The sequence below is a fragment of the Pan paniscus genome, chromosome 12 (genome assembly GCF_029289425.2).
Source record: "Pan paniscus chromosome 12, NHGRI_mPanPan1-v2.0_pri, whole genome shotgun sequence".
NCBI lineage: Eukaryota > Metazoa > Chordata > Mammalia > Primates > Hominidae > Pan > Pan paniscus.
Window position 1 is genome coordinate 34438712 of NC_073261.2, and position 13382 is coordinate 34452093.

Sequence of the window (13382 nt, forward strand, 5' to 3'; positions counted from 1 at the left end):
AAATTAATTTTTAATTTTAGCTCTATTAGATTTTTCTCAGTGTAACAAATGTTTATTCCTATGTAATTAAGGGTGTATTTCCTGTCCAGAATATTCATATTACCTAATTGAAAATTATATGATACAAAAATATAATACTATTTTTAGGCCAGGCATGGTGGCTCATACCTGTAATCCCAACATTTTGAGAGGCCAAGTTTGGAGAATCATTTGAGTCCAGGAGTTGACCAGCCTGGGCAACATAGTGAGACCTTGTCTTTATTAAATAAATAAATAAATAAATAAATAGGTTGGGCACTGTGACTCATATCTGTCATCCCAGCATTTTGGGTTGCCAATGCAGGAGGATTGCTTGAGCCCAGGAGTTTGAGACCAGCCTGGGCAGAATAGCAAGACTCCATCTCTGCAAATAATAAAATATTAACCAGGTGTGGTGCGCACCTGGGGTCCCAGCTACCTGGGAGGCTAAGGTGGGAGGTTTGCTCGAGGCTGCAGTGAACTGTGAATGCACCACTGCATTCCAGCCTAGGCCACAGAACAGGACCTTGTTTATAAATAAATAAGTAAAAATATAAATAAAAATAAGTAAAAATAAATATAAGTAAATATAAATATAAATACATATAAATATAAAAATGCATACATGAAAAGAAACAATTTTTAAATTTAACATCACTGAGGGCATCCTATCCATTTCATTTCATGATTCCATTACATCATTTCACTTAGATGAAATGATGAGATGACTTGAGATGAGATGAAATGATGAGATGAAATGACGAAATGATGAGATGAGATGATGAGATGAAATTTTGAGATGAAATGGTGAGTAGAAATGATGAGATGAAATGATGAGACGAAATGACAAAATTGAAAAGAAATTGAAAGGAGATGAGATGAGATAAAATGAGATGAAATGATGAGATGATGGATGAAATGATGAGATGAAACGAGATGAAATGATGAGATGAAATGAAATGAAATAATGAAATGATATGAAATAATGAAATTGAAATGAGATGAGATGAAATAATGAGATGAAATGAGATGAACGATGAGATGAAATGAGATGAAATGAGATGAAAAATGAGATGAAAAATGCGATGAAATAATGAAATGAGATGAAATGAAATGAAATAATGAAAGGAAATTATGAAATGCAATGATGAAATTGAAATGAAATTGAAATGAGATGAGTTGAAATGATGAGATGTAATGATGAAATGAAATGATGAAATGAGATGAAATGAGATGTGATGAAATGAGATGAAATAATGAGATGAAATGAGATAATGAGATGAGATGAAATCATGAGATGAAATGATGAAATGAAATGAAATGATGGATGAAATGATGAGGTGAAATGAGATGAAATGTAATGAGATGAAAAGAAATGACATAATGAAATGAAATAATGAAATGAGATGAAATAAAATAATGAAATGATGAAATAATGAAAATGAAATGGAAATGATGAGAAGAAATGATGAGATGAAATGATGAAATGATGAGATGAGATAAAATGAGATGAAATGATGAGATGAGATGAAATATGATGAGAGGAAATGACATGATGAATGAAATGATGAAATGGAATAATGAAACGGAAATGATGAGATGAGATGCAATGAGTTGAAATGAGATGAAATGATGAAATGATGAGATGAAATGAGATGTGATGAAATGATGACGAGATGAAATGATGAGATGAGATGTGATGAAATGATGACATGAAATGATGACATAAAATGAGATGAAATGAGATGTAATGATGGAATGAGATGAGATGAAATGAGATGAAGTGATGAGATAAAATCATGATATGAAATGATGAATGATGAGATGAAATGAGATGAATGATGAAATGATGAGATGAACTGATGAAATGAAATGAAATAATGAAATGAAATTGAAATAAAATTGAAATGAGATGAGATGAAATGATAAGATTAGATGATGAAATAAAATGATGAAATGATGAGATGTGATGAGATGAAATGATGAGATGAGATGACATGAAATAATGAAATGAAATAATGAAATGAAATTGAAATGAGATGAGAAGATACGAGATGAGATGAAATGATGAGATGAAATGATGAAATGATGAGATAAGATGAAAAGAGTTGATGAGATGATGAGATGAAATGAGATGAAAAGAGATGAAATGATGAGATGAAATGATGAGATGAAATGAGGTGAAATGAAATTAGACGAAATGTAATGAGATGAAATGAAATGACATAATGAAATGAAAAAATGAAATGAAATAATGAAATGAGGTGAAATTAAATGAGATGATGAAATTAAATGATGAAATGAAATAATGAAATGGAAATGATGAGATGAAATGACGAGATGAATCATGAGATGAAATGATGAGATGAGATGTAATGATGAGGAAATGATGAGATATAATGAAATGAGATGAAATGAATGAGATGAAATGAAATAATGAAAGGAAATTGAATTGAGATATGAGATGAAATGAGGTAAGTTGATGAAATAAATGATGAGATGAAATGATGAAATGCTGAGGTGAGATGAGATGAAATGAGGAGATGAAACGATGAGATGAAATGAAAGGATGAGATGAAATGATGAGATAAGGTGAGATGAGATGAAATGAGATGAAACGAGATGAAATGATGAGATGAGATGAGAAGAAATGATTTGATGAAATGAGATGAGATAAAATGATGAGATGCAATGCAATGAAGTGAAATGAAATGAAATAATGAAATGAAATTGAAATGAGATGAGATGAAATGAGATAAAATGATGAGATGATGAGAAGAAATGAGATGAAATGATGAGATGAAAAATGAGATGAAATGATGAGATGAATTGAAATGAAATGAAATAATGAAATAATGAAATGAAATGATGAATTGATATTGAAATGAAATTGAAAGATGAGATGAGATGAAATGATGAGATGAAATGTTGAAATGATGAAGAGATGTGACATGAAATGATGAGCTGAAATGATGAGATTAAATGAAATGAAATGAGATTAAATGATGAGATGAAAAATGATGAGATGAAATAAGATGAATTGAGATGAGATGAGATGAAATAATGAAATTAGGTGAAATAATGAAATGAGATGAAATAATGAAATAAAATTGAAATGAGATGAGAAGAAATGAGATGAAATGTTGAAAAGAAAGGAGGAAATGATGAGATGAAATGATGAGATGAAATGAATTGAGATGAAATGAGATGAAAAATGATATGAAAAATGATATCAAAAATATGAAATGAAAGATGATATGAAATGACATAATGAAATAAATGAAATTAGATGAAATGAAATAGTGAAATGAAATGATGAAATAATGAAAATGAAATGGAAATGAGATGAGATGAGTTTTGATGAAATGATGAGATGAAATGATGAGATGAAATGAAATGATGAGGTGAAGTGATGCACTGTCACGTGTGTGTCTTTTTCCCAACCAACAAAAATTATAATTCATTAATTTTAATTTTATTATTTAAGAATATTCTTAAGAGTTGAAGGAAAAATAATATCTGTACATTATGGGTTACAATTAAGTATAAATAATACATAAATACATTAAAACTTACAAAGAATATGTTTCGGAATCGAATATACCATGCTTCTGTGATGACAGTTATTTCATGCTGGTTGTCACAATTTTACATGAAAAACTAATGAAAAGTTTTTAACTGTTTCTAAAAATAACAGTTTCCAAAACAGTTTTACATTCAAAATATGAAAAAGATGTCTTTGTGTTCCATAATCTGATGAGATTTTCACACTCTGCACATGATAATTGTTAGATTTTTATTGTGTTGATAAATTGTATATCAAATAAAAAATGTTATTACCTCTTAAATTAGGATTTTTAGGTGATATAGGCAGAAAGGAAGGCAAGTTTTTATAACTTTGTCTAAATGAACTTTCTAAATGCCTGAGTATTAAAAGATAGCATGTCTATAAATCACAATGTATATATTACTGTATGACCTAGGGCCAATCAAAACCGTTACCTCTGATAACATTATATTGTGCCCAGTATAAAATAGATATAATAATACCTCAAACTTAAATCCAGGCATTGTCATTGAATATCTTAAGAATATGCAGCAAAGGTGCTTTTAAAAATACAAGCTAGTGATTGTACTAAATTTGTAAATCACATAGGATAGTGGGTCATTTTAAGAATATTATTTCGCTCTTTCCTTGCCTAACGCAGCCATGGCTCGTGGTCCCAAGAAGCATCTGAAGCGGGTGGCAGCTCCAAAGCATTGGATGCTGGATAAATTGACCGGTGTGTTTGCTCCTCGTCCATCCACCGGTCCCCACAAGTTGAGAGAGTGTCTCCCCCTCATCATTTTCCTAAGGAACAGACTTAAGTATGCCCTGACAGGAGATGAAGTAAAGAAGATTTGCATGCAGCGGTTCATTAAAATCGATGGCAAGGTCCGAACTGATATAACCTACCCTGCTGGATTCATGGATGTCATCAGCATTGACAAGACGGGAGAGAATTTCCGTCTGATCTATGACACCAAGGGTCGCTTTGCTGTACATCGTATTACACCTGAGGAGGCCAAGTACAAGTTGTGCAAAGTGAGAAAGATCTTTGTGGGCACAAAAGGAATCCCTCATCTGGTGACTCATGATGCCCGCACCATCTGCTACCCCGATCCCCTCATCAAGGTGAATGATACCATTCAGATTGATTTGGAGACTGGCAAGATTACTGATTTCATCAAGTTTGACACTGGTAACCTGTGTATGGTGACTGGAGGTGCTAACCTAGGAAGAATTGGTGTGATCACCAACAGAGAGAGGCACCCTGGATCTTTTGACGTGGTTCACGTGAAAGATGCCAATGGCAACAGCTTTGCCACTCGACTTTCCAACATTTTTGTTATTGGCAAGGGCAACAAACCATGGATTTCTCTTCCCCGAGGAAAGGGTATCCGCCTCACCATTGCTGAAGAGAGAGACAAAAAACTGGCGGCCAAACAGAGCAGTGGGTGAAATGGGTCCCTGGGTGACATGTCAGATCTTTGTACGTAATTAAAAATATTGTGGCAGGATTAATAGCAAAAAAAAAAAAAAAAAAAGAATATTATTTCAATCTATAAACGTGGATGTCTTTCCTTTTTTATGTTTAATTTCTTTCATTAATATTTCTCATTCTTGTTGTCGAAATCTTTTACTTCCTTGGTTAAATTTATTTCTAAGTACATTTTTGTAGCTATTGTAAAAGGAATTGCTTTCTTAATTTCTTGTTTCAGATAGTTTACTATCAATATATAGAAATGCTACTGATTTTTATATGTTGATTTATATCCTGCAACTTTATTAATTTCATGTATCACCCCAAGAAGCTTTTGGTAGAGTCTTATTTTTTTCCATGTATAAGATCACATTGTCTTTAAACAAGTACAATTTGACTGTCTCCTTTCCAATTCAGATGTCCTTTATTTCTTTCTCTCATCTAATTGTCCTGGCTAAGACTTTCACTATGTGAAATATGATTGGTGAGAATAGGCATCCTTTTCTTGTTCCAGTAAAATCTTTTTCTTGTTCACAGTAAAATCTTTCACCTTTTCCACACTCAGTATGATCTTAGCTGTAGATTTGTCCTTTATGTCCTTTGTGTTAAGGCATATATTTTCTATACTAAATTGTTGAGAGGTTTTTTGTCATGTAAGAATATTTAATTTTGCCAAACGCTTTTATTGTGTTTATTAATTTAATCATATGGTTTTCAGTATATATCCAAAGGAAAGAAAATCAGTATCTCAAAGAGTTACCTGCACACCCATGTTTATTACAGCACTATTCACAATAGCCAAGATATGGAATCAACAAAAGTGTCCATCAACAGATGAATGGATAAAGAAATGTGACATACATATATAATGGAATATTATTTAGTCATAATAAACAACAAAATCCTGTTATTTGTGGCAACAAGAATGCAAGTGGGGGGCATTATGTTAGGCGAAATAAGCCTGGCATAGAAATATAAACACCACATAACTACATGTTCTCACTTATGTATGGAAGCTAAAATTTTTAATCTCGTAGAAGAAGATAGTAGAGTTTTGGTTACCATATCCTGGAAAGAGTAGGAGAAAAAAGAGTATAAGAAAAATGTGGTTAATACATACAAAATTACAGCTGGAGAGAAGGAAGAAGTTCTAGTTCTCTACAGCACTGTTGGGTGACTGTAGTTAACGGGAATTTATTGTGTGTTTTCAAATAACTAAAATAAAAGATTTTGAATATTCTCACTGCAAAGAAATAATACATGATTTAGGTAATGGATATGATAATGACTCTGACTTGATCTTTACGCATTGCATAAATATATCAAAATATCACTCTGTACCCCATAACATGTACATTTATTATATGTCAATTAAAGTAAATTTAAAAGAGAAAAAATGAGGTAAAGGTAAATGTACAGAATTTAATTACTTTTTCTTCTATAAAACCTGAGTCAGTACCAAGAAGAATCAATTTATTAGTTTTGTAAAATAAAAAAAATCAAAATCACCAAAAAAGAGCAATATCCAAGAAAACATTGAAAATGAAACACAACATTTAGTAAGAATAGAAAACTTGGGCACTGTATCACCCTGTTCCTAGATACCAATTTACTGGTGGCCATTTAAATAGAATTTTATTCTATCTAATTCATTTATACTTCCAGAGTTTGAAATTACATTTTACCTACAATAAATGAGATAACACTTGTAAATTATATGGTACTCTGCCTAACACACGTTAATAACTCAATACATGTTAGCAATAAACTTTTAGTATAGTAGTCAAAGTATTAATTTCTCACATTTCAATTTCCTTCAAAGACATAAATACAACCTTTCTAATGACTCCTTGTTCATCAAGATACCTCTTCAAATTATTCTATTTGTTTTATTCAGTATATTATCTGTGTATACCGATATTACACTCTTTTCTTTTTTTGAGATGGAATCTCATTCTGTTACTGATGCTGGAGTGAGGTGGCATGATCTTGGTTCACTGCAACCTCCACCTCCCAGGTTCAAGCGATTCTCCTGTCTCAGCCCCCAAGTAGCTAGGACTACAGGTGCACACCACCATGCCTGGCTAATTTTTGTATTTTTAGTACAGTCAGAGTTTCACCCTGTTGTCCAGGCTGGACTCGAGCTCCTGACCTCAGGTGATCCACCCACCACGGCCTCCCAAAGTGCTAGGATTACAGGCATAAGCCACCGCACCCAGCATGATATTGCACTCTTGGATTTTGAACACTGAATATCTTCTTGAAAGATTACACCTCTTTACCTCTTCGTGCTTCAGAAATTATTTTCCTTCAAGTGTTCTAAGAGTCTAATGAAGAATGAAGTCATGTTTTATCACTTTTGTCCTTAAAGATTTCAGACATGCTGAAACTGATTGAAGTATCATTTGCTACCAGATAGATTAGTTATCTCTAGTTGTAGGAGTGGGTACATCTTTAATGGTATATTTTGGGTTATTGTCTTAGTTTTGATGTAGTATTCTATCAACAATTTATTAAACCTGGCATCCTTGGGTGAGCATGGACTTTTCAACTTTGGTGTTATATTGTGTTTGCTTTTAAAAACTGCTTTTGAGGCCAGGTATGGTGGCTCTTGCCCATACCCAGCACTTTGGGAGGCCAAGGTGGGCGGATTACCTCAGGTCAGTAGTTCAAGACCAGCCTGGTCAACATGGCAAAACCATGTCTCTACTAAAAACACAAAATTAGCCAGGCATGGTGGTGCATGCTTGTAGTCCTAACCACTCGAGAGGCTGAGGCAAGAGAATCACCTGAACCTGGGAGGCAAAAGTTGCTAGGTTGCTGTGAGCCAAATTCGCACCATTGCACTACAGCCTGGGTGAAAAGAGCAAAACTCTGTCTCAAAAAAAAAAACAAAAAACCCACCAAAAACTGCTTTTGAATGGAGTTGTACATACAATTTTGATGAAAAAAAATATCAAGTGCATAAGTTCATAATAGAAAAACCAATAATACTCCAGGCACAAGTTAGTACTAAAAAAATTATGTTGAATATTCTCTAATACAACATGCTTTTTCCCTTCATGAACAATTTGTGTTTTACTGAGAAGAGTCATTGTTTATGGTAGACATTAGACTACAGATGAATATGCACTTTAAACACTCTTAGTTGCTTTCTTAATTTTATATCTGCTGCTTTATGCTTCTGTTTATTTTCATTCTTTCCAATGTCCACATTCTAGTAAATTTGAATATTTTAATCCAAGTTTATATACTATTTAATATTGCTTGTATAGTTGAGTATTTTTAAGACTCAAAAAGGTTTACAGAAAGAAGAAAAAGATCAACATGTTATTAATCATTTAAAGATCATTTTGAAATCTTTGACCTTTATATTTTAATGAATAAAATATTAGTAGTTATTAGTATAAAATAATTTATGTCTTTTGGACTTAGCATCCAGTATTTCTTTTTTAATAAAGAAAATAATTATTCTCTTGCAATGTACTATGTTTACCTGGGTTTTGAAAAGTGATGTTTCCTAATATGAGAAAGCCATTTACATTTTTAAATCTACAAAGGCAAATGGAATGGTACTAAATTATTTACATAATAATGTTTAGATGGTGGCCCTTATAATATTCTTTCTATACTTCCTACAGAGTTGAGGATAGGCAATCCTAGAATATTTCTGGGAGCTAATCCTTTAGCTTGATGAATGAAACAAGACTTTTAAATAAAATTAAACTTTCAAATTATCCAGGTAATGGGCCTGTCTTTTAATTCAATGGATATGGAGCATAATGAATTATCCCCTGTTCATTGGGTAATAAGTTCTCATTCTTAATTTATAATACTCAAAATGTCCTTTAATTTTTAATTTTTGATAGTCATATCATTATCCCTAGGTATTTTAGCTTCTATCTTAAATTCTAAAATAATTTTGAAACAGGAGAAAGTATTCTTTATTACTATATGTATTAAACATCATGGTTTTCAAATTTAACTGCAAATGTATCTTTTCATTGCTTCTTGGTGATGCCCTTCACCCTATCCATATTGTCACTACCAAGTGGTGATTACTTTTCAGGTTCACATACTTATTCTTTAGAAAAATCTTCTCTGTGCCTTATAAAGAATATGATTGTTGGCATTCAAAAGCCAGCGAAATATACATTATTAGCCTGTTGCCTAACTCATTTCTTTAAGAAACTACACTAATTACCCACATATTTATGTTTTTATTTCCTCATTATTTCTGGAGAAAACAAATATTGCTAACATGATATTTGTAAGAGAGAAAAAAGTCTTTTCTTGAAAAGTGCTGTCATTGTAGTACTAACTTATAGTATCAACTTCTTTATCAACTCCTTATACACTTTTTATTCTGAGAGAAATAAAAAAAGCTAAAAGTGAAATGACTTTTTTAACTCTCCATATTATAAGCACCCATCTTGGCAATTTAGGGTCTTTATAGTTAGGGTAAGTTGTGTCATACCGAGGTTACAAAATAAAAAGTATTTGGTCTCTTTGGGCCTTTCCTTATTCAGTAATACTGTCAGTTTGGCTTTTTTTGTAGGTCAACTTATTGAACTCAGTATTCTGAAATAATGTGTTTACTATCTTTTGATAAGCATTTAAAATATTAGATTTATTGTTACTTTTCTGCCTTCATTGGGCTGGAAGAATAATTGTTTCACTCCACAAAAACCAAGTTGCAGAGAAAAACACATAGACATTCAACTGCATAGCAGAGAAACTTGACTATTTTCTGCAATTTTAAAGTGTATATTGAATAAAACCATCTTTTTATTTTCTTTTTTGCTCACTGGCAAATATTAACAACATCAAGTGCGTTATTATAATGTTGTCTAGTTAAAAATCTCAAAAAGTTTTCATAATTGCCATTTAAAAATGTATAAATAAGTGACCTAATGTTAATTTTTATTGTCTGAGACCATGTCTGTTATTTCACTCTTTAAATTCAGTTAGTAATGCAGAACCTAGCACTTAGTAGATACTCAAAAATTATTTGCTGAATAAAAAAAGGTTAAACATGTAATATACACAAAATGTACTGGAAAAAATGCACCAAACAATTTTGTTATACCAGTTTAATGTAAATATTGCCTTTAAAAATAATATAGTTTTCAGGTGTCTACAGTGATTTTGTAATATTTGTGCACATATAAAATAATATTTCCAAAAATGTAATCCAGTGTGGAAATATACTTTCTAAATTCTAGATTTATAATTTAGGGTTTAAATTATAAAATCATTAAATAAGACACAAGTGAAATATAGTCAAATATCCCCTTGGAAAAAAATTAAGTGGCCTCTAAAGTGAGGTATTCATATATGTAATTTTACAATCCTCTAGTGATAGATTTAATTAAATATGCCACCAAATTGGTTAATTCCTACAGTGTTAAAAGAGAAGCACTAACAATGCCAGTGACCATGTAACATGGATTTAAGCTACAAGTCATAGAAATGTGATGAAAAGCCTCAGCACTGTAAAACCGAGGGTGGAGGAAAGCTTTTCCTCTCTCAAATGAGCTTTGCGAGGTATACTTCTTGAAGGATAGGAAGTTGAAGTGTTCAGGACTTTTATGTCTATTCTACTTTGGCTTAGTTTACATGATTCTTAGTTTATTAGCCTAGAAATGGCCAAGAAAACTTAAGGCTCAATAATTAGTTATAAATATGAAATATCCCCAATTTTTAAGATAAAAACAACTTATAAATGTATTTGTCTGTAAAAATTGTGTATATTTTTACAGAACATCTCTTTCTTTCTTTCTTTTTTTTTTTTTATACTTTAAATTCTAAGGTACCCATCAACAATGTGCAGGCTCGTTGCATATGTATACATGTGCCATGTTGGTGTGCTGCACCCATTAACTCATCATTTGTATTAGGCATATCTCCTAATTCTATCTCTCCTCCCTCCCCCCACCCCACAACAGGCCCTGGTGTGTGATGTTTCCCTTCCTGTGTCCAAGTGTTCTCATTGTTCAATTCCCACCTATGAGTGAGAACATGTGGTGTTTGGTTTTTTGTCCTTGCGATAGTTTGCTGAGAATGATGGTTTCCAGCTTCATCCATGTCCCTAGTAAGGACATGAACTCATCATTTTTTATGGATGCATAGTATTCCATGGTGTATATGTGCCACATTTTCTTAATCCAGTCTATCATTTTTGAACATTTGGGTTGGTTCCAAGTCTTTGCTATTGTGAATAGTGCCGCAATAAACATACGTGTGCATGCGTCTTTATAGCAGCATGATTTATAATCCTTTGGGTATATACCCAGTAATGGGATGGCTGGGTCAAATGGTATTTCTAGTTCTAGATCCCTGAGGAATGGCCACACTGACTTCCACAATGGTTGAACTAGTTTACAGTCCCACCAACAGTGTGAAAGTGTTCCTATTTCTCCACATCCTCTCCATCACTTGTTGTTTCCTGACTTTTTAATGATCACCATTCTAACTGGTGTGAGATGGTATCTCATTGTGGTTTTGATTTGCATTTCTCTGATGGGTCTATTTCTTTAAAACAAAGGGAGGGGAGTCTCTCATTTACATTAGTTTTTTTCATAGCCTTTTGGACTTTGCAATTTCTATGTTTTGGAACCTATTTCTTACAGTTTTTCTATGCTAAACTCTGTCCTGGTCAGTTCCAGAGTGTATGAAGAACCAAATGATGTAATTGTATGTGACCTGGCTGTAGTGGAACAAATTTGACTCTTAAGTATGCAGGCTCTAATTTTCCTGCCTGGTTTTGGTAAGTATTCCTTACATAGGTTTTTTCTTTGAAAATCTGGGATTGAGAGGTTGATGAATGAAAATTAATCCTTTCACTTTGTTGTATGTAGGTTTGCAATAATTAGGTCAGAGTGGAGTTTTAAGGTCATGAAGGGGGCTGATGACTTACAAATAATGGGCTCTGATTGGGCAACTACTCATCTGAGTTCCTTCCATTTGACCTAATTAAGCTTGTGAAATTTACACTAAGCCATGAGCTCATCTTTAAAAAGTTTTATTAAAAGATTTTCAGCTGTTCCAAATGGGACTTATGAGTGGAATGTGTTTTAAAGGATCATATCAGATGAATGAAAGGTATTTGATCCTTTCTTTCCTTAATAATAAAATGATGGTTTGGAAAAATAGGCTACAGTCTAACCACAGTGCTATTATTAGCCTTTCTGGTTAAACATAGGTCTAAGCCTAAGTATGTCAATACAACAAATACTGTTTCATTTCTAGTAATAAAAAAAAAGTCTTTCTGGCATAAGGATGATTTTAATCTGGTTATTTTGAAACATTTTTGTAAAATAAATTTACGTCTATAAAGAACATTTTTATTTGTAAGGAGGGGTATGTCTCTGTGCACTGGAAGAGAGGGAGGACTAAATCACTGGGAAGTCTTATGATAAAGAAGCCATTGGCTTAAATCAGCAAAGCAAGCCGTCCCTTGGTTTAAGGTGTTTTTCCTGGCCATCCTGTCTTGACTGGAACTTTACCTACACCTTCCTTTTTGGTTTAGGCAAATTATAGTGTCTAAACCTGAAGTCTCAGCTCTGTGTCTTTGAGATATAAATGTTCTACCATGTCTTCTCTGGAACCTGATAACTATCTATCTCTTTAAAATGCAAGTCTAGGGAGATGACTCATCAGAAAAAGAAGAAAAAAGAGGTATTTGGAAATTGTGCAAATTAAAGCAGCCCCTGATGCCAAAGTCTACACATTCCTGAGTGAGTCAGTTCTGGCCAGTTCTAGCTGGGTCAAGAGAGCTCTGCTGGGCAGGCCTGAAGAGCAGCTGGATGGCAGACACCTGAGGAGCCAGGTGCCTGAAACTTCCTCCACCTGCTTGAGGAGCACCAAAGCCCAGGTGCTGGCTGGACAACCCCTTCTAGCTGCCTAAGCCGGTGGCAGAGGAAGGAAAAAAGGTCAGAGGCAGAGTGTTGAACCCTGCCTCCCATGTGGGTGGAAGATGCCTGTTGCCAAACTAGGGCCCAGCTTGCCGGGTGAGGTGGGTGAACTGGTGATCCCCTGAGAGAGCAGACGTCAGAACTACATGATCCCAGACTTCACCTCGACCAGTGAAGGAGAGAGAGGGTTAATGTTAACTGCAGGAGGCCCACTCTAGCCTTAAATTCTGTAATTCAAACCCTTCCCTTGGAGACAAAACAAATGTAACAAGGAATTCTGAGGTCAGGGGACAAGAATCACAAGTTCCCTAGTGGGAGACTGAGGAGGCAGTGTCCTTTCTGTCCTTGGTCTACTGGCTAAGAACCTTCCTCAGCCTGACCTTTCCACATTGCACTTTCAGCTCTGTTTGCAATTTTCCTCCTT

General features: G+C 33.5%; 1 protein-coding gene across 1 annotated transcript; it reads left to right on the forward strand.

Annotated features, from left to right (window-relative positions):
* The first annotated feature begins 4185 nt into the window (after positions 1-4185).
* Positions 4186-5079, forward strand: LOC129397144 (small ribosomal subunit protein eS4, X isoform-like). Its single transcript, XM_055107702.2, has one exon. It carries the CDS (start codon positions 4229-4231, stop codon positions 5018-5020), a length of 792 nt encoding a protein of 263 aa, XP_054963677.1. The 5' UTR covers positions 4186-4228; the 3' UTR covers positions 5021-5079.
* The last annotated feature ends 8303 nt before the right edge of the window (positions 5080-13382 follow it).

What these genes read in the sequence shown, in the direction of transcription:
- LOC129397144 (XM_055107702.2), top strand. Translation starts at nt 4,229, where the DNA reads ATGGCTCGTGGTCCCAAGAAGCATCTGAAGCGGGTGGCAGCTCCAAAG.